Below are 27,627 nucleotides of genomic sequence, written 5' to 3' on the forward strand. Positions count from 1 at the left end.
AAAAGTTACTTGAAGGAGTTTGTGGTGGAAATCGCACAAAGAAGCCCAATAAGAAGCCTACAGATTTAGCCGCAGATTTTGTCTAGCAAACTGGATATAGTTTCCATTGCCTACTACTCAAGGTAGGAAAGAAATAGTATAAAACAGCTAACTATGTGTAGCAAGAAACTAAAAATTATTTCTATTAGCCTCTGCTTTGGGGCATTCTCACTTATTTTTATGTATCTAGTGAAAACACATCTATCAGACACAGAACATTACTGTGTAGGTGGTGGTGAGTCATGTTGTGGTATTTTGTGTAAAATGACTAAGAATGTTGGCAGAAATTTTACAGGCTGAGAACCTTCAAGGTTTGTTCTCTGTGTGTACACATCCCTTTAGGGATTTAAAACTCGCTGTTGTTTTCCATTTATGTCTTTCCTGACTGGTTAGGACAGGTAATAATTCACTGAATGCACCTCTATTTAATGAACAGAAGTCTTATCTAACTTTCAGGTTTCAAACCTCCACTTGGAAAATAAAATACTGTGCTCAGGGTCATTGTGGTTAAATTTTAAGAGCTCTCATGGCAATTCATGACTCCTGGATATGATGATCATTTGCCATGGTGAGGATGGATGTTCATAAATATAATGATTTATTGCAGCTGAATAGTACATTTTCTCTATACACTTATAAAAGTGGTGTTTTCCTGCTGCTGAAGTGTCACTCTTCGGCCTTCTGTTGGCTTTTTCTGGCCTTTTCCTGCACTGCAGTACTTATCACCATATCATGTGACTTAAGACCTGGCCACTTGTCCTGCTGCATTGGCTTATACTTGATAGTGCTGAGTTTTGAGGTGGGAGGCAGGGGTTGACAAGGGAGAGGGCTAAATCCAGAGAAGACACTACTGATGTTGGGTTTATGTGAGGTGAACCTGGGGGTTGCTGCCTGCTGGGCCTGTGGGAAATCTTTGTTGGGTGGGATTAGAATGGGTGCCTTGGGCCTGTTTGCTGAGGGTAAATACCTGGGGTATTTAATTTGAAGGAGAAAAGTTAGCCTTGTCTGAGTCATAAAATGTTAGAAATTCGGTGAGCTCTGTACACTGAGTCAGATGGGTGATTACCTGGTCAAGAACCATTTCAAAACCAAAATCAGCCAAACAAATCCAAGAACAAAAAACCCCAAACAACCCAAAGCAGAAACACACACACAAAACAATGGGTTGATTGGCAGGGTAACCAAGAGTCTGTCTGTATTAGTTTCTCCATCTCCTCATTTATTAAATCTCTGTTTCCCCCAGCATTCACGGACTATCTTTCTACTTCCGTGTGAATATAAAGAGCTAGCTTAGCTCCTTAGAAAAAGAAATCTGAATTCTTTCATTAGAAATTTCTCTGTTTAGCTGAAAACTCATGTTTTGCTGGCTTGCTAAAATCTGTTGACTTAGCTTGTCAAAGAAAAAAAATGCTTTAAATATTGCATTGCAGGTGTCATAAATAATCCCATATTTTAGTTTAGTTCACATCTCTGACAAGAGCTTTTCAGTTCATTCAAGACCCTTATTGTATATTATTTCAAAATTCCTTCCCTTGCTTTATCTAGCAAATCAATCCATTTCCTTAGATTTATTTGTGCTGCACCAATTGTTTTCTGATTTATAGAGATTTCTCTATAGAGCTGCCTGCTGACTCTAGAGTGTAGGATTGGTGGGATTTCTTTGTACAGAATCTTTTAGAATTGGAGCTTGATAATATGCTTTTGTTAGGAATAAAGCCTAGAACTTTAGTTCCCACAGCTGGGCTTCCTTCATATTTCTTTTCTTCTTAATAAAAGATGTCTAATTATTGCTATTTCTCCAAGATATTATAAATATATATACTCTCAATATTTTATAAAAATATGAAAAACATAATTAGTATCTTCCCCAAGAAGAAAAGCCTTTAGGGTTTTGCTTGTTGGTTTCAGTTTTTAAGAAACTTGAGCTTTCTGTGCAGAAGGATGAGGCTTGGTGCAGATGTTTTTTTTTTAAGTCATTCTCTGAATCATCTTCCTCTAACTTTTTAAAAACTCTATCCAGGAAAAAATAGTATGAAAAGAAAATTCTTTGGCCGATGAAAGGAACTAGGCCCTTGAAGTATCAGGTAGGGTAGCAGGAACTAAATTTATTTGATTCATCTTTGCATTAATCGCCAGTCCCCAAATCACTATCTGACATAGCTGGGTTGCAAAAAGGAAAAACAAAACCCGAGGTGAGCAGAGGAAAAGTAAAAGAAGTGACCAGGATGCTTCCTGGTGTTGGGCTAACTACATCTGTTTGTTAATCTTAGTGAAAAGCTTAGCTCTTAGCTCACAAAGGAATCAGTATTTTTCTCTGGCACCACTGCTCAGAAGAACACAGAACACTGAAAAGTTTCTTCAAGATTTAAGATTAACATGTCACCTCATATTGGGCCTTGGAGGAAACATTGTCCATCTCTTGACCTAAATGAAATGAATATTAGGAGGATCTATGTAATTTTCAAGGAAAGCACAAGAAAATTTCATGTATACAATCTTGGTCTCAAACAAAAATTGTGTCTGAAATTGTAACATTTGAACCACTTGCTCCAAAGAGGCCCACTTTTTTCCCTTTCCCTCCTCTTCATACATTTCTTTTCAGTTTCACATCTAAACTGACTCCCTGGTTTATCTAATGTTCATCCAGTCTTTTTTATGTACACAAAGCTCTATTTGCTCTAATTTTTCTGTTTTCCTGGGGCTCCAGCAGCCAGGCTTGATTTTTTTTTTTTAAAGAAGCTTTATTGAGATATAATTTACAGGCCATAGGATTGACCCATTGTAAGTGTACATTTCAGTGTGTTTTAGTAATTTTTACAGTTGTGCCACCATCACCCTAATCCAGTTCTAGAACATTTTCATCACTTCATCTCCTCTGTGTCCATTCACAGTCAGTCTCTGCTCTGGCCTCTAGCCCCAGGAAACCAATGATCTACTTTTGCCTCTTATAGATTTACTTTTTTCCTTTAAAAAAAATCACATAGAGCGATACTGAGATACAGTGATCCTGATCACTTGGTTTTCCATGGTTGACTCTTCAGTGTTCAAATTAAGTATCAAAATAAAAATTTTAAGTCTTTTTTTTTCTTTTTCTTTTTAGGTTTGCATCTGTCAACCCCAAACTTCCATCTGTCCTCTTTTCTCCCTGCTTCCTCCCTGGCAAACACAAATCTGCTCTCCATGTCCATGATCTGTTTCTGTTTTATAGATAGATCATTTATGTCATATTTTAGATTCCACATATAAATGATATCATATGGCATTTGTCTTTCTCTTTCTGACTTCACTTAGTATGAGAATCTCTACTTCCATCCATGGTGCTGCAGGTGGCATTATTTTGTCCTTTTTAATGGCAGAATAGTATTCCATTGTATATACATGCCACATCATCTTAATCCATTCATCTGTCAATGGACATTTGGATTGTTTCCATGTCTTGGCTATTGTGAGTAGTGCTGCAGTGAACACAGGGGTGCATGTATCTTTTTGTTTTTTTTTTTTTTTTTTTTTTTTTTTTTTGTCTTTTTGGTTGTTGTTGTTGCTATTTCTTGGGCCGCTCAAGCAGCATATGGAGGTTCCCAGGCTAGGGGTTGAATCGGAGCTGTAGCCACCAGCCTACGCCAGAGCCACAGCAACGCAGGATCCGAGCCGTGTCTGCAACCTACACCACAGTTCACGGCAACGCCGGATCGTTAACCCACTGAGCAAGGGCAGGGACCGAACCCGCAACCTCATGGTTCCTAGTCGGATTCGTTAACCACTGCGCCACGACGGGAACTCCTATCTTTTTGAATGAAAGTTTTCTCTGGATATATGCCCAGGAATGGGATTGCTGGATCATGTGGTGGTTCTATATTTAGTTTTCTGAGATACCTCCATAGTGTTTTCCATAGTGGTTGTACCAATTTGCATTCCCACCAACAGTGAAGGAATTTTCTCCATACACTCTCCAGCGTTTGTTATTTGTAGACTTACTAATGACGGCCATTCTGATGGTGTGAGCTAGTACCTCATTGTAGTTTTGATTTGCATTTCTCTAATAGTGATGTTGAGCATTTTTTTCATGTGCCTGCTGGCCTTCTGTATGTCTTCTTTGGAGAATTGTCTGTCTAGTTCTTCTGCCCATTTTTTGATTGGGTTTTTTGTTTTGTTTTGTTTTGTTTTTTGATATTGAGCTGTATGAGTTTTTTTTTATATTATTTTAAGTCTTTGTTAATTGCATCATTTGGAAAGATTTTCTCCCATTTTGTGAGTTGTCTTTTCATTTTTTTATGATTTCCTTTGCTGTACAAAAGCTTTTGAGTTTAATTTGGTCCCATTCGTTTATTTGTGTCTTTATTGTCATTATTCCAGGAGATGGATCAAAAAAGATGTTGCTGTGATTTATGGCAAAGAGCATTCTGCCTATGTTTTTCTCTAGGAGTTTTATAGCATTTGGCCTTATATTAAGGTGTTTAACCCATTTTGAGTTTATTTTTGTGTATAGTGTTAGAGAATGTTCTAATTTCATTTGTTTACATGCAGCTGTATAGTTTTCCCAGTAGTACTTATTGAAGAGACTGTCTTTCCTCCACTGTATGTTCTTGCCTCCTTTGTCATAGATTAGTTGACCATAGGTGCTTGGGTTTATTACTGGGCTTTCTATCTTGTTCCATTGATCTTAATTTCTGTTTTTATGCCAGTGCTGTACTGTTTTTTGTTTGTTTTGCTTTGTAGGGCTGTGGCCATGGCATATGGAAGTTCCCAGGCTAAGAGTTAAATTGGAGCTGCAGCTGCCGGCCTAGGCCACAGCAATGCCAGACCCAAGCTGTGTCTGCAACGTACACCACAACTCACAGCAGCGCTGGATCCTTAACCCACTGAGTGAAGCCAGGGAACAAATTTGCATAGTGGGTCCTAGTAGGGTTCATTAACTGCTGAGCTACCAAGGGAACTCCCTGTTTTTTGTTTTTTGTTTTTAGGGCCACACCTGTGCCATATAGAAGCCTATCCCAGACTAGGAGTCCAATTGGAGCTGCAGCTGCTGGCTTATGCCGCAGCCACAGCAACACAGGATCCAAGCCAACTCTGTGATCTACACCACAGCTCATGGCAATGCCAGATCCTTAACCCACTGAGTGAGGCCAGGGGTTGAACCCTCATTCTTGTGGATGCTAGTGGGATTCCTTTCTGCTGTGCCACAATGGGAACTCCCCCATAGTGTTTTGATGACTGTAGCTTTGTAGTATAGCCTGAAGTCAGGGAGCCTGATTCCTCCAGTTCCTTTTTTTTTTTTTCTTTTCAATATTGGTTTGGCTATTTGGGGTCTTTAGTGTTTCCATACAAATTTTAAAATACTTTGTTCTAGTTCTGTGAAGAATGTCATTGGTAATTTGATAGGGATTGCATTGAATCTGTTATTTCGACTATATTGATTCTTCTAATCCAAGAGCATGATATATCTGTCCATCTATTTGTATCATCTTTGACTTCTTTCATCACAGTCTTAGATTTTTCAGAGTACAGCTCTCTTGTCTCTTTAGGTAAGTTTATTCCTAGGTATTTTGTTCTTTTTGATGTGATGGTAAATGGGATGATTTCCCTAATTTCTCTTGCTGCTTTTTTATGTTAGTATATAGAAATGCAACATGTGGTGCGCACCTGCGGCATATGGAAGTTCCTGAGCCAGGGGTCGAGCCACAGCCACTGTAGAAGCCATGCCAAGTAGTTATGCTGTGAGCCACAAGGGAAGTCCAAGAAATTTGCTGTAATATTATTTTGAAACAATTTCAGAGCATGAAGAAATTAAAGATGTAAGACAATTTCAAATTAGTTTGCAATCAATTCTTTTTCCTCCTTTGATCATTTGTGCTTTCATTCCCCAACTTGCCCAGCAATGTATCTTAAATGACGGCAAGTAGCTGGAAAAGAAAGAAGCCAAAAGCAATCCATGCATTTTGTAACTAAAGAAAGGCCACAGGAGTGGTGTCCATGAGATGGGGTGTAGATTCAAACATGAAGGCAAAACTAAAGCTAGGAGCTTCCAGAACAAACCGTAGAACATCATCTGCATGTTGCATACATTTCTTGCAGACGACAAAAAGCACTCACTCTAAAAGGAAAAATATTAATAAATTAGATTTCATCCCCCAAACCCCACTTAGTGATCAAAATAGATGGTTAACAAAATGAGCAGGCCCAGGCTAGTCAAAATACACTCAATACATACCTCTGGCAAAGGACAGCAATAAGACAGGCAACTCAGAAGTGGACAAAAGATTTGAATAGATGCCTCATAAAAGAATATGTGTGAATGGCACGTGAATGTGTGACAAGGTGTATCCATGTGAAAATGCAAATTAAAACTGCATTGAGATATCTATTCTGTTCCATTGGTCTGTCTGTCTGTTTTGATACCAGTACCACACTGTTTTGATGACTGTGGCTTTGTAGTATTTCTTGAAGTCTGGGAGAGTTATGCCTCCTGCTTGGTTTTTGTTTCTCAGGATTGCTTTGGCGATTCTGGGTCTTTTGTGGTTCCATATAAATGTTTGGATTGTTTGTTCTAGTTCTGTGAAAAATGTCCTGGGTAATTTGATAGGGATTGCATTGAATCTGTAGATTGCTTTGGGTAGTATGGCCATTTTTACAATATTGATTTTTCCAATCCATGAACATGTAATATCTTTCCATTTCTTTACATCTTCTTTGATTTCTTAAGTTTTATAGTTCTCGGCATATAGGTCCTTTACCTCTTTGGTCAGGTGTATTCCGAGGTATTTGATTTTGTGAGGTGCAATTTTAAAAGGTATCGTATTTTTGTATTCCTTTTCTAATATTTCATTGCTGGTATACAGAAATGCAACTGACTTCTGAATCACTTCAAGTAAACTAGGATGGCTCAGATTAAAAAGACAGAGCACCAAATGTTGGTGAGAATGTGGAGTAACTGCAAATGCCATATATTGTAGGTGGGAGAGTAAATGGTGCAACCAGCTTCAAAAGTGTAAAGTGCAAGAACCACTTCAGTGTATACCTTTGCCAAACTCAGAAATGTGTATTTAAGTGTCTCTAAAGTACAGATGTGTCTCTTAAAGCAGTGCATTTACTGTATGTACATTTTACTGCCCCCCCCCAAAAAAATGGGGTTTAATCATCGAGATGCACTGATCTTCACCGTGTCCCACAATAATCCCCTCTCTCCTTCCTTCCCAGCTGCCTTACCTTCCCTCACCTTCCTTTTTTTTTTTTTTTTTTGAAATTCAACTATGTTAGATATTGTTTGGGGAACTGGAAATTAATGCAAAGATGAACAGAACAAATTTCATTCCTGCCCTCTGGGGATGAATCTAGAAAGGGGGTCAGATATGCTAATAACATAACTGCAGCAAAGTAATAAATGCCATGAGGTTAGGAGAGCAGAGAGGGCTGCCCACCCCAGGAAAGTCAGGGTAAGCTGCCTGGGGGGGAATAGCTGATCCTCTGTAAAAGCTCGGGTAGACAGGATTGACCTTTAGTCATGGTGGGAAGGGCTCTCCAGGAATAGGGAACACGATGTGGAAAAGTTTCAGAAGTGGGCAACTTGTGATCCCAAGTGCTAAAAAATGGCTACTGGAGGAGGAGGTGAGGTGAGGGGAGGTGGGACAAGTCAGTAAAGACCAAATCATGAAGGGAGTTACCTACCAGCAAAGGAATTTGGACTTTATCCTGAAAAGAAGAGCAAACATTGAAGACTTCTATCATCTTGTCTTCCTAACTTGAATCTACATTTCGTGAAATTGGGGTGTTATTCATCTTGGCGTTCTTTATAATGTCTGGCCATGGTCCTGGAGGGGGTAGGGCATTCACTGAGTAGGTGTTGATGGAGCTCTAAAGCTGTGTGATAGTCTTAGAGTCTTGCATGCTTGTTTCAGTTATGTTATTAAAAGAGAATGAGTCAGAGCAGAGATACTTTTGGAATGGAGGGGCGGGGGTCTCGTTACACTGGGCATTGTGCCTAGACACTCCCAGTGACTTCGTCTATGTCACTCTCCTCACTCAGATCTGCCAGTGACCTCTGATTGCTCTTAAGATAAAGACCAAAGTTCACAGTGGCCTGCAAGTCTCTGTTCACTGTCCCGCAGTGCTTTTTTGATGGATTTAATTCCTATTCGTTTCTCAGACCTCATTTCCCGTCACTCACAGCCTTCAGGGCCCTACCTTTCCCCAGAGCAAGCATCTCTGGATCACAGCTCTCAGCTCCATGTGTGAGCATCAGTTTGTGTGATTATTTTATTTCCCTTCTGCCTGAACGAGCACATGAATGAACAGGCTAGTGTTTAAGAACATGGGCCCTGGCACTGGACAGTCTAGCCTCAAGTTCCTCTGGTACCATTTACTACCTTAGTTACCTCAAGCAGTCCATTTAATTGCTCTGATTCAGTTTCCTGGAAAGTGGGGTGACATTACCCACATTATAGGATAATTGTGAGGGCAAACTAAATTAATCCATATAGAACACTCTTACTAAGCACACAGAAGGTCCTCAATAATTGTTAGCTGTTACCTTTATTGATATCCATGTGTTCCTTCCCATTTTCTTACAAAGTTATATCCAGAGGCCCTATAGCAATTTTTAATAAATACTTTTTTATCTTGTGGCCGTTCCCTCCTTGCATGAAACCACGTGCCCTGAGTCCTAGTTCAACTGGCATGTTCAAAATCCATCATTTCTGTGTCTCAGCAGAAGCAGAAGTTTTTCTGACTCTAACAGAAAAAGATGATAATGTTAATACTTTTTGCTGTGAATTTCTAGGTTTTAGTATTCACAGGTTTCTTTACACCTCCGCACAGTGAGCAGAAACACAGTGCTGTAGTATAGTAAAGGGGGCTATATTAAGAGCCCTGTTCTCTTTCACAAATTGCAAACCTTTCCTCCAAGCTAAGCACCTGTTATCAAGCTGTTTGAATGACTGACCTGATCTTTATGCCACCCCTAGAAAACCGTAATTGTTGGGAAGTGATTTGTGTCACCATTTCCCCTGTATTCATCAGTGGACGAGAACAGGTATAACTTACAGGATATTAGAAAAGGAAGAAAGGAATAAAAATAATTACTGCACATTTGTAACGGTTGCATGCCAGCATTTTAACATTTTTAACATATTCCCTTATAATGCAATTTTCTCTAAATATTTTTCGTTCTTTCCCTGGTTGCTCAATGTTGAAATTCTTAACTAGTTTCTTATGGTCAGGGTATAATAGTGTGTGTGTGTTTTAGCGACTTAACTGTTTACCTTACTCTTAAAAGACAATAGCACCTGAAATGTATTTAAATGATGAGAGAACTAAACCGCAGTACAGTTGCTCCTCCCTATGTCTGCTGAGTTGATGGTGCTAATCCTCACACAGCCCCGCAAGAAAAATGATGCCCATCCTGGAGGTGAGGAAGCAGAGGCTTAAGGAGAGGAAGAATTTCCCCTGGCAGCCAGCACATAGCAGACCTTGCGTGGCGAGGCCCTGGAGGTGCAGGTGTTAACAAGATAGGGCATAAGAGGATCACCAGTAGCAATCCTGGCAAATTAATTTGGTGTTATAAACAGAAGATCTCAAAAGACAGGCTGAAGAATGTAGATTAATTTTACAGGAGTTCCAATAGTGTCTCAGCGAGTTAAGAACCCGACTAGTACCCATGAGGATGAGGGTTCAATCCCTGGCCTCGCTCAGTGTGTTAAGGATCCAGTGTTGCCGTGAGCTGTGGTATAGGTCACAGATGTGGCTCAGATGTGGAAGGATTAGAAGGGCATAGATGCAGCTGGATTTGCTGTGGCTGTGCAGTAGACTGGCAGCTGCAGCTCTGATTTGACTCCTAGCCTGGGAACTTCCATATGCCCCAGATGCGGCCCTAAAAAGTAAAAAATAAATAACTAAAATGTCTCTGACCCATCCATCTGCTGCCCTTAACTAGATAAATTTCCTAGAAGAATAAAAGTGTACAAGAAGCTCAATACCATTAATAATGTTGACCATGGATTGAGTTATTAAATTCTAGTAACTGTTCTCCATACACTTGATAGTCATACTCCCATTGTTGTTTGTTAGTTATGGATGTTCATAAATTGCCTTCCTTTGGTGTCCAATCTAAGCACACCACTGTATAATTCATGTTTCCAGACACTGATGTGGGAGGCTAAGCGTCTGGGCTCTGGAGTCAGACAGCCGTAGGCTTAAACTCCACCCCATCATTTACCAGGCGTGTGGTCTTGGAGCAGGTGACTTACCTAGCCTTCCCCCAGACTCTCCCCCAGCTATACTACAACAGGTATCATTATCACAAGGAGGACATCATCATGCATGGAATTCTGAGGGTCTTTATGAGACCTAAAGGAGAAAACACCTGCCCGGTGCTTGGTACGTTGGGGTACTTAATAAATACTGGTGGTGCTTCCTGGGATCCAGATATCACTTCCTTGCTCAGAACCTTCATTGGCCCTTCTTGGTCAAGAAAAGAAACATCTTAGTATGACATTTAAGATCTCCCACAAACTGGCCCCTCCTAACCTCTCAAACCTTTCCATCCTTTGATCCTTTGCACAAACCCAGTGCTTCAATTCAGCTGGTCAGGAATCCCCATACACTTCAGTCCCACATTCTGGCTTTTGGCTCTTTTCCTCCAGCCTCTCATCCTCTCCCTTGGACCCATCCTGATAGTGTTTGTGGAGCCACCTCTACCAGACCCTAATCTGTAATAGGATCAAATCCTTCCAAACCCTGCCGCTTTAATGGCCTTGAATGCTCAACCCACTTTCCCCATCCTTCTGTGAGTGGAGGGATGTGCCTCGTCCCTCTAGCTTGCTGGTGCCCAGGCCAAGGACTTCTTGCTTTTTTTTTTTTTTTTTTTTTTGGTCTTTTTATCTTTTTAGGGCTGCACCTGCAGCATATGGAGGTTCCCAGGCTAGGGGTCTAATCAGAGCCCTAGCCGTAGCCGCCAGCCTACACCATAGCCACAGCAACGCCAGATCCGAGCCTTATCTGTGACCTACACCACAGCTCATGGCAACGCCGGATCCTTAACCCACTGAGCGAGGCCAGGGATCAAACCCGCAACCTTATGGTTCCTAGTCGGATTTGTTAACCATTTCACCACGACGGTGAATGATGCTAACGTGCTTTCTTAATGATGATAACGTGCACCTGCACCTAGCTTCTTCGTCTTTCCCAAGTTCATTTAATTATGTGTTGGTGTTTTCTCACCCTGATGATGTTGATAACTTCCTGGGTAGGAGTAACATTTACTCTGTGAAATAACAATTACTATTTTTCTTCTCAGGATGAACTTGACCTCACAGACAAACACAGGGAAGCCATGTTTGCACTTCCAGCAGAGAAAAAATGGCAAATATACTGCAGCAAGAAAAAGGTAAGATGTTTATTTTGGTTACAGTTAACTGGAAGGTTGTCTTTTTTGGTGCCCATTGCTTTCCCATTTTACCACCAGAATTCAGACAGTTCTTTACAATGTAAAAACCAGATGGAATGTGTCCTGTGGTGTCCCGGGTGCTACATGTGTCCGAGGGCCATCTCCTCGGATGCTGTTTTTTATCAACACTTCATTGCACCCCTCACCTCACGCCATTTTTTGTGACCCCATGTAAGCGAGACCCCAATTAACATCAGCTTACGGAAAACTGAAGTGTTTTCTTTTGCTCTGCCTAAGTATATACGTAGGTAGGTTAGGATGTGCATTGTGGTTCATGATTATAGTTCACAGCCCTCTGGGTCTGCCTTCTAACAACTTTCCTTCTCACCCTAAGGTATGGCCTGTCCTCGTGGTGTGAGGGGCCTCTTGAGCTATGTCTCATTCCAGACCAGGAATGGAGGCAAGGGGAAGGCAAAGCCCCCACCCCACTCTTAGGTCTGAGTCTGAGAGTGACCCACCTGAATCCCCCTCACACCCCACTGTTAGCTATAGGGTCACACCCTCCTGCCAGGAATGCAGTCTTATTCTGGGGCAGGAGGTGGGGGGCAGAGATAAGAGCTGAGGTTCTGGTACCTTTGGAGGAGAAGAGAAAAGGCATTGAAAAGAGGGCAGTGAAAAAATCCTAACTCTGTGCGGCACTGGGCCTCACCCCCCCAGACTGTGTCTCCTTCAGTAAAGCTCCCCCTGCCCTCTTTTAAAGCCTGTGGCATAATCTTAGACTGTTCTCACAGCCATTTGGAGAACCGGTTCTGTTCATGGCCACCTTTTGCCACTTTCTCTTCTGTTCCCAGAGAGACTTGAATCAAGGTGGGAAAGTGGGAAGGACAGGGCTTGCACCTCAGAGACATGTTTCCTCCCCGAGGAAACATAATAGTCCAACATCTTGTCAAGACACAGTGTCAGCCAGGGAGACCTTTCCTTAGGGAACTGGGTCTCCATTTGCCCCCATGGCTGCATCGTGGCACCTCTGCCTCTGCCTCCCCAGCTGCCTTATGTAATTGGCACGCCCCTTTCCTGCCAGGCTTTATGCCTTTGATGAGGAAGCACCATGTCCTATTCACCTTTGTAACACTGGCATCTGACACTTTGAAGCAAAGCAATGATGAGTGAACCACTGAGTTGTCATGAGTGTTATACCTAACTCTCAAACAGTCTAAATAAAGCACATTTAATTTTCTACCTGAGCCGTTGTAGTTGAGGGGTTTGGTTCCAGGGGCCTTTGCTGAGAGGCATATCAGGATGATTTTTGAGCTACTGTCGCATCAGATCAAGTTGGAGCCTTAAGGGTGCTTAATGCAGAGGTAACTAGTGAGATGTGTTTGCAAAAGAATCTGCCCTCTTCCTTTTCTCTTCCTGCACATCTTACCAACTAGAAAACCTCTCTTCCATTGAACTGATGGTCATGGCTTAGAAAACAGACTTCAAAATGAGAGAATTTTAAAATGAAAATAAAATGTTCTGTTCTGAAAGTGATGGTATTGTATAGTCTTGAAAACAAGAGAACTTTTCATGCAGCTGTCCTAAAGACCTGGCCCCTGGAACTGAGAAAAGAAAATCCTTAAGTGCCTGAGTACACAGAGGACATTGTCTATTTTGGCTCATCCGAGTGCAGATTTTTTTCTTGCAACTAGGAAACGACATGAAGTGGGGATTGAGAATATGCGCTGGAGGAAGGGAAACGGCAGGAAAATGGGAGCAGATTACTGAGGGGAAAGTTTTCTTCTTTCCCAGATTTTATTACACCCTTGACAGCAATTCGAAGTTAATCATGGAAACTACTGCCCCTTAGATCGAAAAGGCGAACCCCTGGGGATAGTAATGACCTTGGGCTCGCAGCTGCTGCTCATTTTTCAATTTCCAGGCCTATCAAATCCCCTAGCAAACTTTGTCTCCTGTGTGCATGGCAGGGTTGGCTTTGTAGGTGGATGGATCTGGATGTGGCCACTGGCCTCAGAACCCCATTTCCTGACGGATGGGTTCTTCCTGTGACCACCTGGCCCCATTGCACTGATCGTTGGGAAAGCAGTTCCCCCGTGAGCTTCATTCCAATAGCGTGGGTTCCTTTTATTACTTAGCAGTGGGGTGGCTGAGTGGGAAAGTCATCTTAACTCTTTGGAGAATCCCACAGGCTTATAGATCTGCCTTACTTTAAAATGGCTTGACTAAGGATTTTCTTGATGTGAGCTTCTCAGACTCTTAATGCTCTACTGTGCCTTTGATCTGAAACTGATTGTTGGGCGCACTGTCATAAAAGAAATAAGAGAATACAAAAACCTAGGCATGAGAAGGACACGAGTTTGCCTCTCTCCAGAGAAGGTGATCCCCTACAGGACAGGTTTCCCTCTCTCAGAACGAAACCCATGGTGGCCGTCCTTAACACCAAGAACAGACTGTTTTCCTTGGACCATCTCTTTTGTGGCCTTTTCAAATCTGGCTTGTCACCAGCAAGACCAACCACATCCATTTCTCAGGCCAAGGGAAAGCTCCACCCCTGTGGCTCCTTCAGACTTTCCATCTTTCAAGATTAGAACCTATGGCATCACCAATGTTCTCACACATAGTGAAGCCGTAGAATAAGGGCCCATGAAGGCCAACAGAAACAGACACATGAGTTGGTGAAAAGCAGGCTTTCTGTGTAAAAGTACACAGCATTGTGGAGGCAAACAGGACTGGGAACTGAAGATGGGGCCAGGCTTTTCTCGGCCAAGTGGCTCTTTTCCATCCACTAGGGCCCTGAGTCCCAGCCGTGGCTCTCTGCTTATCAAGCTCTGTGTTCATTTCTCAAACCGCTCTGAGTCCTTTGGTTGAAAACCCATTTCCAGAGCCAAAGTGAAAACTGCAAAAAATATTTCTAGGGCTAAAAGAACGGGAAAGAAATTAATTGGAATGGTGCCTAATTGAGTAATCTGGGGGAGAGCAAGAGATGGATGTCACGGCCTTTGTTGAAAGTCCACACAACTCTATACAAGTGACTGGGCTGGTTGGTCAGCCATGGGGTTGTTGTGTGTAGCAATCCACCGTCTCGTTTTTTAACTTTTATGAAAGGCCCCAAAAAAGGGTTCTGTTGGTGGGGCTGGGGGTATTTTCAAATAGGAAATGTTTGTGGTTCTTATCTTTAAAGGTAATTCCCTATTTAGTTCCAATCACAACATACTCTTTTGTTTAAGTGAGGTTTTTCCCAGTCTCCAGCCAGAAACTGCATCTGTTAACAATCTTTTGGATTTTAAACTGAAGCTTTTTAAACAATGCACCATCTGACCACGAAAGGCATCTGGCCGTGCCGTATTTGCTTATTGTTAACATGATTTTTAAACCCTGGGAAAAGTAAGGGGGAGAAGCTAAGATGGCATACATGTTGTGTTATGGCAACAGCAATCCTGTCAGTGCAGGCAGAAATCTTCTTTAATCAGACTTCTTCACAGGAGCAGTTGCACTAGTTGTGTCACTTAACCAGTCCTTACAAGGGTCCAGGAAATACTTGTCCCCCCTCCTTGAGCCTAAGAGTTGATAAAGTAAGTGAATAGGGTTAGATGCAGTTGGCTATAGTAATATCAGATATTTGAAGCAGCAAAGATCAGAATTTGATAACTGCCCCTGATTTTTCCTCCTTCCATTTCTGATCCCTAAGTCAAGACTTAAGTAAATGGCTCTGGATTCTCCATATTCCATTTCGATGTCTTTCGAGGTCTACTTTGGAGAAGGCAAGCTTTTACTCTGCTGCTGAGTTTATGTTTGACTCTAGTTTAATTAAAGAATCTTGTCTAACCTGGCTGCAGTTGAGCCGTTAAGCTTTGTGGGATCTGGTGCTTGGTATGTTCCAAAGACATTTAGGAAAACTGGCTGAAAACCCTCCTGATGCTTTTTATTCACTCCCTGTACTGGGTCACATCCCCACACCACTCCACAAGAAGGAATTCTCCTTTCACCACACACACAAAATGAATGGTCCTCAGTATCTTTCAGACCCCGGAGAGTTGAGGCCCTCCTGTGTTTAGAGCATGAGGAGGCAGTGGTTTGATCAGAACACAGAGTGAAAGGAACATATGCTAAAGTAGTAGAAGTGTAGACGAAAGGAACCATTGGTCTTCTCCATAACCGTAAGGCAAACAAGCTGGTAGACGACAAAGGGGATGAGGGTACGTTAATCCTCTGGTTGTTCCAGTCTCCTGATGAAAAGCTGCAGTGGGTAGGCTGGGACCAGAAGCAATGGCTGTGTGTTCGACCTGGAAGGTTTAAGAAGGAAGAGAAGCAGGTCTGCTTCTCTTCCTTCTTAAATGTAGTTGTTTGAATAGGCAGTAGAGTGGGCTTTGGGTTTTCAGGTACCCACTTTGCTAGATGTCAAGATTCGGGAGAGGGAGCCTGTAAAAGTAAGACAACTAAATGTCAGTAACTGTACTGCTAGACTTCTTTAGAAGCACCTGGTTTGGTCTCCAGCCTTTACCCTGATAATGGATTCCAGTTGGTGGCAGAAGTAATAATGATCAGAAATATAATCGGGCTATCGTTCCCCATCTACTTCTCTGAGTAGATGAGGGAAGCCCAGTAACTAGAGGACAATTGATATCTTCAGGCTCTGAAACTGCCTGTCTTATCTGTGTATTTCAAGGATATGTGTATATAATGCCAGATTGAAACATTACTGTTCCTTATGAGTACAAGGCTTTGAGGATCTGGTGCTTTGCTCAGTGAGTCAATGCAGTTGGTAAAGGGCTCATTGGTGTATAATTCATCCTGACATGTACTGACTACCTTCTCTGGGGCAGACTGTTGGCTAGATTCTGAGGATGATGAAACCAAGATTCAGAATTCCTGAAGTGGATGGTCCAGGGAGAAGAAGCAGATAAGATCAAATAATGGCCAAGTTTTTTCATAAGCTCCATGCTGGGGTAAGGAAACAGGTTCTGGGGCACAGAGGAAAGAGCCACCGTGCTCTGGGGTGACTGAGATGAGTTTCTTCGCCACTTTGCCGCATCTCAGGGTTGTGCCAGCAGGGAGCCAACATTGTCATGCTTTCATCCCTCATCTAGCAACAGGCTCCTTTTCCAACAGTTGAGCTATGGTCACATGCACCACACACTTTCCCTCTTGTACTTTGTTCTTTGTCCCTTGCTCCAGTGCTTAAAAGGTCAAGTTTATTTTTATTTTTTTATTATTATTTTTTTTAAGGGCCACTCCCAAGGCATATGGAGGTTCCCAAGCTAGGGCTCGAACTGAAACTGCAGCTGCTAGCCTACGCCGCAGCCACAGCAACGCCAGATCCGAGCCGTGTCTGTGACCTAGACCAGGTCAGATGTATATAATCTGTGTATACACCGGATCCTTAACCCACTGAGCAAGGCTAGGGATTCAACCCACAGCCTCATGGTTCCTAGTCAGGTTTGTTTCCATTGAACCACAATTGGAACTCCCAAAAGGTCAAGTTTAGATGGCTGGCCTCATCTGACCTTTACTAAACACAATTTGTAGGGCTTATTAGGAAATCTATAGAGAGGCTTAAACTTTTGGAAATGAAGTCACTGGGGTGGGGGTGGGGCACTGAAATAACTGAGTTTTTTTCAGCCCGGAGAAGTCAAGTCAGGTGAAAGCTCCAACTCAGGCTGATGTTCATTGGGTCACCTGGGCTGATGTTTGACCATTATCTGTCAAAATATTGCCACCTTCCAGTTTTGTAAAGCACAGCTGCCTCAAGCCCTCCCAATAAAAACTGCCTTGACAATGTCACCATCCCCCTCAGGGGCCCACCAGACTTCACCCACGATTCAGAGCCAGGTTAACTCCTGGCATAATAAATAAGGGACCCCAGGACCTTACTCTCATATTCCATAATTTGTTCTGATTTGTTGATGCCCATGCCATAGGCTGTTGATAAATATTTTGAATATTGGCCTGGGTTTGAGATGCTGATTGACCTAAAGATGGTGGTCAGAACCATTTGGTAACATGTATCTAGAGCCTGAAACATGCATCTTCCAGGAGTTGATCCCATGGAAGTGATGAAAGATGTAGGCAAAGAAGTAGGTCTGAGAAATTCTTTGCAGTGTTCTCTCTGAAAGCCAATGATGGCAAACAACTTAAAGGGGGGTGGTTATATTATATTATAGCACACAACCATAACCGTTATCTTGCTGCCATCGAAAACTCATGTTTTCAAAGAAATTTTAATGACATAGGAAACTGCTCGGCGTATAATGATAAGGTTTAAAAAAAGATATAAAACCATAATCAGTACAATCAAAAGTTTGCAAAAGAGTAGATATAGAGGTCAGAGAGACAGAAACCATTGTTTGGTGGGATTGTGGGTGGTTTCTTTTTCTTCTTTTTTTCCTTTTATACATATATTTGTCAGATTTTCCGCAGTGCATTGTTTTCCCTCCTACCTTGGGATAATTATTTTTCTGATTGTAAAAATAAAATTTCTCTTTAAAAAAAAGCATACAGTATACTCTGTATCTGTCAGGTTTCAGTCAGAAAACCAGAACTGCTGGGGGAAACACAGACCAAAGAGATGAACCCTTATGTAATCATGGAGGCTGGCTAAACACCATCTGTAAAGCTGCTGACTTTGCTTCTAATGCTGGAGCTTCATGTCTTTGGAGCTGCCAGTTGGGAAGGAGGTGGATGTAAAGTGGGTGGGAGCAAGGACAGGCTGGAGACCACAGGGACAGTCCCAAGGCTGTGGCAGTTCTCATTGCCTGATCCTGATGTGTGTCCTGCAGAAGCCTGAGCCATTAATTATGGAGCTCAGCATGCACACACACACCACTCATGAGACCCTGGAGGAGGATCCAGGGGAAGGTGCAGCAGTTACAGACCTGCCTGTGTTCCACACCAACACGGTGATCCAGCAGTTAAAGGACAACACCTATGGACTACAAAAAGGCTATTGCTTTATTGCCACCCTCCACGTGTCCCAGGAGAATCTCTTGTGGCTTATCCTACCCAGAAACCGACAAGAATGGATGTAGGTTAGTCAGCTTCACCAACTCGAACATTACAAAGCCACCACAGATTTATCTTTCAAATTAGGAAGAAAAATAAATTTCATTTAGAATGCAACCAGTGCTTGTGTTGTCAAGACAATGCTGGCTTTTTTATTTTATTTTTTAAGCTCAGAGACTATTTACTCTTCCCTGGGAGGATTAAAACAAAGGTGAATCTGTAAACCACTCAGAGTTTTTCAATACCATTTATCTCTTTAGGCAGTGATTGTGAAAACATGGTAATTCTGGCCCTGATAAGGTAGCCTGAGTTTTGTGCCCAGAAACCCACTGAAGGCATATTTGACATGGCCCTTTTCCCCCCTGGGTAGCGTAATCTCAGCCAGTGACCCATTTTCTGTACTTATTTTCTTTTTATTACAAAAGCCAGTGCTATCAAAATGAACAACACATTTTAGAATTGGAGTCCAAAATCCAAGGGCCCTCTCCCTCTGGCAGTGTTAAACCAACATTGTATTCCAATAAAGGCCAGTTGACTCATGAGTATTTATTTGTCTCCGCTTCCTATAATCACTTTGTTTAATCATACCAGTTTGGGGTACTTTTTCTTCCTAGCATTGCCAATTCTGTTATTCCAGCTGTGCCCATTGCCTCTCCTACCTTGGAGTGTCCAGAATGTTCTTGAACTCACAGTTGGTATTTTTGTTAATGTTGACTCAGCTTCATTAATGAAGACACAGTAAACAAACTTGAATGAACCAAAACATATCTATCTTTCTTCTTTGGCGCTTGGTGAAGTGATAGATCTAAAGGATGCAGACAACTTCTAGATTCTGTTGGGGTTTTACATTCTGGTTGTGTAGCATCCTCTGTTTTCCAGCTTGAGATGCTGCCTGTGAGAGGACCTCTCTTGGGTGGATTGTTTCCAAAAGGCTTTTATTTGATGGATCTGCCTGCAAGTTTCCTAAATTATGTTTGTCCCTCATAATCATTCTAAACTGTAGCGTGATGTGTGTGTGACACTATTTTTATCTAACATAAATAGAAGCCAAGTAATAGCTATGAGAAAAATTTTGCATAAAGGCCATCCAAAGGGTAAGCCTAGAAGGCAGGATACCCACTTATTAGCTAGCTGTATGACCTGGGGTGTATTTCTTAACCCCTTTCACTTCTCTCTTCTCTGTACGATGAGACCAATTTCATAAGATTTTTGTGACAATTGAGACAATATGATTTTGAAGTTGTCAGAGAATGTGGGGCATGGTGATGTTAGCTTATGTCACTGGCAGTATCAATAATGGTGACAATCGAAGCAGTGGTGTGGGCTGAGTTTCTGCATGTTCACCACACATGCCAGCATGGCATTCAGTTCCAAGTCAGTAAATAACTATACCTGGTTTTCTCAGAACAGCAGTGATGATTTCAGAAGCACCTCTTCCTTCATTGATTACAGGACATTTCAGAGGTGCAGATGGTCAATTAGGAGGATACATTGGAAGATGTAGATAAGGGAAGAGACCGAAAAAGGCTTTACTGTATCAGTAATTGGTGAAAGGGGGCCCCCTTCATGTCTAAAGTTCTAGGACAGTGGCTCTACCTTAGCTTCTGGGTAGAGCCCTGAACCTGATTTCAGGAACACCCTTAATTTATGTCTGGGAAGAGAGAGACCCAGAGGAAGTCAAACCCACTCTGCCTCTTTCTTCCTCTCATCCACATGTCACCACAGGGCTTCTGTCCCTGCCGACCAGGGGGCAGCTAGTGGAGGTGCTCACCCCCTAGGGCTTGCCTGGCAAGCAGTTGTGAACCCCAGTTAAACTCTGGGAAGTGGACATGTTTGTGGGTCAAGCTAGTTGTAAAATGAAATTAAAGTTCCTTCTTTGCAGCCTAGGAGAGGGAAGTGATTGATAAATTTAGTCAGTTTTCAAAATAAGAGTGCTAAAGAATACTGTTAGATGAAAACATGGCTACTGCTGTTGTTCGTGACAGGGGAAAGTTGCTTTATAGGACAAGACACCAAGGGATTCCATCAAACAAGTCAATTTTCACAAATGAGTAACTTATTAGGTCAGAATGAACCAGATTTACAAGGTCTCTTTTCAGCAACAGAATTTGTTCAAAGTCGCAGCATTATAATCCAACAGTGTGTTCTAATAGTGTGTGATTTCTGAAATTAAGCTAATGTTAGGGTTGAGGAGATAATAAAAGAATATTTTAACCCAGTTGCAGATACTGTTTTTGTTAGGAGTCTTTTTTTTTTTTATTGAAGTATAGTTGATGTACAATATTATATATGTTACTGTTGTAAATATAGTGATTCATACTTTTTAAAGGTTATACTCCATTTATAAGTATTAAAAAATATTGGCTATATTCCTTGTGTTGTGCAGTAATATATCCTTATAGCTTATTTTATACCAGGTACTCTTACTCTCATACCCCTATTTTACCCCTCCCTACTGATAATCACTAGTTTGTTCTCTTTATCTGTGAGTTCACTTTTTTGTTATATTCACTAGTTTGTTGTATTTTCTAGAATCCACATGTAAGTGATATCATTCACTATTTGCCCTTCTCCGTCTGACTTGGTTCATTTAGCATTATACCCTCTAAGTCTGCCCGTGTTGCTGTAAGTGGCAAAAATTTGTTCTTTTTATGACTGAATAATACTCCATTGTATAGTTATGTACCACATCTTTATCCATTCAACTGTTGGTGGACACTTGTATTGCTTTCATGCCTTGGCTATTGTAAATAATGCTGCTGTGAACATTGTGGTGCATGAATCTTTCTGAATTAGAATTTTTGTTTTTTTCGGATAGATACCCAGGAGTGGAATTTCTGAGTCATATGGTAGCTCTATTTTAGTTTTTTGAGAAACTTCCATACCGTTTTCCATAGTGGCTGTTATTGTTATGAACCTTAAATCTAATTACCAAAATGGACATTCTGAGTTCTAATAAATTGTCATTTTCTAAAATTTTTAAAAAGAAAACTCTCAAACTTCTGATAACTTTCTCCCCAGGTCATAAGATAAACTAATATTTCTTGATTGGTTATTTTCATGTGTGTGTGAAATTTTTATATTTACAAAAAAGTGCACAATATATAAATACCCATGTTTGGAAAATGCTAACATTTTGTCATAGTCTCCATAGGTTTTTAGGAAAGAAATAAAACATTATAAATATGGTTGAAGCCCAAAGGTGGACCTCTGTTTTAAAGGTGGCATGTATTTTTTTTTCCTTGCTTATGTACTTATTATCTTATGCTGAATGCATATATTCATAGACAATATGTGGTACTTCTTCATTTTAACTACAATGTAATGTTCCATTATATGAACATGGACACAGTTTAATTATTTTTATCCCCCTTTGGATAATGCTTATTTCTAATTTTTCATTCTTTTTTTAAAAATTGGGTTGAACATCCTTGTGTATGTGTTCAAGAGTTTCTCCAGAATGGACACCTAGACGTAATAATTTGATTTGATTTGAACATTTTCATCTTTGATTGCTCTCTATAGTGGCTGTAGCAATTTACCCCTGCAGTGATTTAGTTGCCAACCTTTGAAGGCTTGGTATTGTCTGCCTGGTGGGCATTGGTATCTGCTTGCCTGATCTATTGTTTTATTTAAGTTTAGTGTTTCTGGTACAAGAAACTGTCATTGAAGTTCTGCAGTTTTCTCACATGTATCTCAGCAAATCAAATTAAAGTAAAAATTCCTGGAATAGAAAGTAAATATTTCATTAAAAAAAGGAAAACCCAAGGTTTAGAAAAAGAATTCCATTAAATACCCATAAAGCTGGACAGCAGTACAAAATGTTAGGAGGACCTAAAAATGGACAGTTCACTCAGCATTGTGTTTATTTGGTTTGACTACAAAGGAAACTGCTCTGTGTGTGGTTCCCTTTTCCTCTCCCCTCGACCTCTTTGCATCCTCAGGTCCAGACCCAAGCAAACTGCTTTTCCATCTTCAGTTAGCTCTTGACTGATAGATGCCATCACCAAACACAGGAAGTTCCTCTGAGGCATCCGCCACTTCCCTGGCGGGTGACTAAAATGCAGGTGCAGAATCAGCACGTCTGCATAGTCAGGCACTTGGGCGGTGGCTGAAAAGTGCACAACTGGTCTCTTTCTCCTCTTGTAACCAAAGCACCTTTGTCTTGAGCAGCTCTTTACACAAATTGTGAAAGTGTCTCCCCTTTCTGGTACCCCTTGATTCCCTCAGCAGTGGAGAAACTGAGCCAGGTACTCTGATGTCTGTCTATCCTCGGCCTAAATTCTGAGCTAGTTTCTACGTACAAGTCAGTTCATGGATTTGGGGATTGTTGATTCTTCGGTCTCCAGGTGCTTCACTCTGCTTTGTTCTTTGCAGTGTTGTAAAAACCGGTGGATATGCATCTGCCTTGTGGATGCCTTCTCTATTTTGTGCTTCCTCATTCTTGCATTTCTTCAGTGAGTAACACCCTTTATCCAAGGTCTTGCTTTTCCCTCTAGTTAGGGAACACTAGGGTAGATGAGGGTGGGAGGGAGAGACCTTGTGTTCTGAATTCATTTATAATCTTTCAAACAACAATAAAAATAAATAAGCAGTATACAGCCAAGACAAAGTAAGATACTTTAGTTGGACAAACCAATTAACACGGAGTCAGGGGAATTGTGTGGAGCTCTGGAATAGGGATAGAGAAGTGGCTCCCACAGCTTTCACTCTGTCCTTGTCACCCACGCCTACCTCAGAGCTGCAGTATGGAGAACACTCCAGCTTCCTCTCCAGTCCCTGGAAGAGATTTGGAGCTGTGGGGTTGAATGGAGGCCTTGGGAGGGCAGTAGTTCTCAGCTACCACAAAGCGGCTATCTTTGGCTTCCAAATCTTGACTCTTAAGCAGGTTCCTTTTTCAGCTTAGCTGTAAGACACATCCCTGTGTTGACTGCAGAGTTTGGAGTACCTGACAATCTTGGAGTTCTCATCTTTGCCATAGAGTACTTGTCAACAGTGCCGTCGTCGTGGAACCAAGGTTCTAAATGCAAGTGTGTGAATACCTTTGAGCCCTTTGTCTGTGTGTGTTGAAGCACATTGGCAAATCTCCATTGCATTTCCCAAATTCTGCAATCTGCAGGTGTAGAATTGCACATGGAATAACTGTTCTCAGCAATCATTCTATCTCTGGAAAAGGGTATCATGATATCTCATATCTGAGAATCCAGAGCTAGTTGCTTGTTGCGGTTATCACCAGCCCAGGGACATGTAGCACTCCAGACCGATGCATTTGGAGGTTATAAATGGTCTCAAAATGAATAGAGTGGTTATTGATTAACACTGTCTGCCATGACACATGATGGGAGAATGTGCATATGTAGCAAATATTTACCCTCCTTGCCCTTGAAAGTTCTCCTTGCACCTAGATTACGGTTGTGTGTAAATGTCACATTCCATGCTTCCTTCTCTCCCTGGTTCTCTGCAGACTCTCTAGGTGCTATGGTACTTAGGGACTTTCATAAAAAAGTAAATCTGCCTGATATCACCATCTCCAGGAGATAGGAAGGAAGTATCCACTTTGGAAGAGAGCTCGAAGAAGGGGGAAAAAAGAAAAATTCCTGAGTTTTTCCATATATATTCATTTCATTCTTCTCACTAAAAGCTCTAGCACCCCTCATGTTATTGAATCCACATTATGGTTGGTGCATGGGAAGTAGGAAGAAGTTTTGAGCTTCCATTGTAAGAAGGTTCTCTGGTAACTTCTGTTTGGGGTTCTCCAAATGCCTTACACTCCAGGAACCGAGGTATGTGTGGAACTAGAAACAGGTTACAGTAGAAAGTCTGCCTAAGAATACCAACATTAATTAGTGTCCTAAATTCTCTTGTTATTCTTCAGTTCACAATGAAACAGCATGTGACTGGAGTGCTCTTAAGATGGCGTCCTTTTATCTATCCCCATCCCTAAGGAAAAGCATTTCATTTCCTCAGTTTCTAAGATGTTCTCCCCCCAGGTCCTCACATTTAGACATTTCTAACATAGTGATATCTTTCAACTGATGCTTTTCCTTTTTCTTTCTTTTGCCAAAAATACTGTCATTATTTCAGTAGTATGCTGTAGAGTCAATGATGTCTTAAAATCAGAAATATGGCTGTGATTCTCCTTTTAGGGAACAGTAGTTAACCCTGCAGAAGCATTTTTCACAGGCACCCTGAGAATGCTTCCCTGAATAGAATACACCTTTATGGGCTTACTGTTTCTCCTGATTCCCTTCATAGTTTAATTACTATTTTCCAAAGTCCTCTCTTTATGGCCTCGTGTTAAGCATTATATTGCAAATCATAAACACACTTTGATTGTTTTCCCAAGAGCAGGTTACAGAACATCAAAACCTGCTTTACGACATTCTGAAAGGCTTGTCTGGTAGCAAATCTGGTAGCAAGATGTGAGGCCACAAAGGCCATTGACACCACTGATTGGATTTCCACACTGCATAAGGGTTTAGGGATGTCTGCCCAAACATGTTAATTTACCAACCAGCTGGACTAAATTGTACCTGCACGATGACATGTGGGTCAAAGACTCAGCACTTAATAAGCTACATAGAAGTAATTTGTTTTATGTCACTGTACACCTTTGTGTCTTAGGCAACAGGGGAATACGGGCTTGTATCATTTCTGAAAATAATAATGGCAGACTGTTTCTTTTTCTTTGTCATGAAAATGAAGGGAAATTGTCATCTAAAATTGGCGTCAGATGTTGAAGTTACACTGATTGAGATGTTTAGGCTCCAGTCATATTCCATGCCATGACGTGCTTTGCCAAAGAAATGACTTGTTAAAATAAATAAAATAAATGTCTCGTAGTTTGGGAGGTGGATGGTAACGTCTCAGCTCCTATTTCTAGGTAAGGATTGTGGCTATTTTCTTAGCTGTATTAGCACATGAAATGCATTTCCCCCAGGATCCTATAGCTTATGACTTTTAAGATTTCCATTCTATAAAGTCAGCCAAGGCTTTTTCAGGAAAGAAGAGGGAGTTGGAACCGACTGGGCCTCTGAGCTGTTTAAGAAATGCAGCTGGTTTCTTTACTCTTGAAGTCACATAGCTCTTTTGTTTCATTGCTGATGTTCCCCACCAAGAGACTAGATGTCTTTAAAGTGGCACGCTTTTCTTGCTTTTCTGGGGTGGGTGATTTTGGGGGAGCAAAAACGATAGCTGGCTGAGAAGTAGCACAAGCCTGATTTTTGATGTGCTGATAAGTCTCATTTCAGGTCACTCAAATAAATTTTCATTGATTTATACTCTTGTGAATAAAGTTTGTGACATTTAAAACAATGTAAGAGTTCCCATCGTGGCCCAGCGGAAATGAATCCAACTGGGAACCATGAGGTTTCGGGCTTGATCCCTGGCCTCGCTCAGTGGGTTAAGAATCTGGCGTTGCCCTGAGCTGTGGTGTAGGTAGCAGACATGGCTCGGATCCTGCGTGGCTGTGGCCAGCAGCTGTAGCTCTGATTCTTGCCCTGGCCTGGGAACCTCCATATGCTGCAGATGCGGCCCTAAAAAGCAAAATAAATAAATAAACAAACAAATAAAAATAAAAACAATGTAATATTTTGTGTTATCGAGGAAATATTTCAAAGCATTTTTTCCCAGTGGAACTTAGAAATGCTTACACTTGATTTTTATTTTGAAGTTAGAAGATGCATGGATAGGAGTTCCTGTTGTGGCTCAGTGGGTTAAGACCCCAGCTTGTATCCATGAGGACTCGGGTTCAATCCCTGGCCTTTCTCAGTGGGTTAAGGATCCAGTGTTGCTACAGTGTAGGTCGCAGATGTGGCTTGGGTCTGGTATTGCTGTGGCTGTGGTGTAGGCTGGCAGATGCAGTTCTGATTCGAGCCCTATCCTGGGAACTTCCATATGCAGAGAGTGTGGCCCTAAAAGCCAAAAAAAGAAAAGAAAGAAAGAGTATGTATTTATAAAGACTGGAGTTTGGTAAAAATGAGAAGAGTTAATAATATTTGACTATGTCTTTTTATCATGATGAGAAGGAGGAGTAAAACTATAAATGGGTACAATTCTTTGTAGCTATTCTTAGAAAGATGAGAACCTATTGTCAAAATAAGTTTGTGATCTAAGAAACTCAGTGCTAAAGTTTGGAAACATATTCTTATATGTCTTGTATCTGTGGATCACTAGCAAGGGAAGCAGGGAGCTTTGTTCTTTTATTCATTTTTCTAACACCTAAAACAGTGTAGAGACCACTAAACAACTCCATAAATATTTGTTGCATGAGTAAATGAATGAGAAGGAAAGCAAATGACTTTAGTTTTAGTTCAGCACTGAAAAGTTTGAACTGGATGAGCAGAGGGATTCTATTCCTATCTTGCCCTTGCCTATGATATAATATGGTAATATAGCAATATAGTGTTAATACTTGCTCCCAAGCTAGACTGTGTGTTATTTGTACCTGGCTTCTGGCTCCAGCCTAAACTGTTAAGGAACAGTGCTTTCCTTCTGGATGGTGATGGTGCTAGGAGAGATGGGGAGTGGGTCTAAACTCACCGAGCACACAGCTCTTTCTGATGAGTAGTGCAGGAAGGTATAGAGGGACTCCACCTATTTGCCCAAGAAATTTCTGGGGAGGATAGAGGACTAGATGCATTTTTGGGCATCAGAGTATAGAGTCCAGTAGTCTCAGTGCTTTCAAGTCAGAGACTCTGGGATGTACAAACAGCTCAGACAAGGCAATGGAAAGAGGTGGAATTGAGGTAAAATAATCAGGATGGAGTAGGTGCTCTTTAGCAAAAGCCTGGGGCAAGCCTGATCGTTTGGGTAATTGGGGTGTGAGGAGTCTGGTGCAAGGTGTTAGTCATACAGCTTGGCTTCCACATTACACCCTTGTAGACTCTGTCTTTTTCAACGAGAAGTGCTAGTCATGCATCTTTTGTTCCGCTAAACTGTAGTTAAATCGAAAGGCCAGAAAAGATTGGCTGAATATTCTGTCTGTAGCAACCTTCATAGTGATCTCCACTTTTCACTGCTGTTGAGCTATTTAATAAATATGCAAATTGTTTTAAAAAAAGGATAGCAAATGATTCTTGTCCATTGAAACACTAATTGTGATTATTACTTCATTGACCAGTTTTGCATCTATTTGTAAATCGATGTTCATATATTTCTTTGCCCTTTGGTTTTTCCTTTGTACTTGTAACATCTTACCGGTTCTCCCATTT

General features: G+C 41.4%; 1 protein-coding gene across 3 annotated transcripts in view; it reads left to right on the top strand.

The window, feature by feature from the left end:
* DAAM1 (dishevelled associated activator of morphogenesis 1) overlaps positions 1–27,627 on the top strand; it is a 175,760-nt gene that overhangs the window by 82,136 nt on the left and 65,997 nt on the right. For all 3 annotated transcript variants that reach the window (XM_021102686.1, XM_021102694.1, XM_021102688.1), the window contains exon 3: positions 11,327–11,416. In XM_021102686.1, coding sequence (XP_020958345.1) covers positions 11,327–11,416 — 90 coding nt within the window. The remainder of the gene's footprint in view (positions 1–11,326; positions 11,417–27,627) is intronic.

Source organism: Sus scrofa, chromosome 1 (assembly GCF_000003025.6).
Source record: "Sus scrofa isolate TJ Tabasco breed Duroc chromosome 1, Sscrofa11.1, whole genome shotgun sequence".
Classification (NCBI taxonomy): Eukaryota; Metazoa; Chordata; class Mammalia; order Artiodactyla; family Suidae; genus Sus; species Sus scrofa.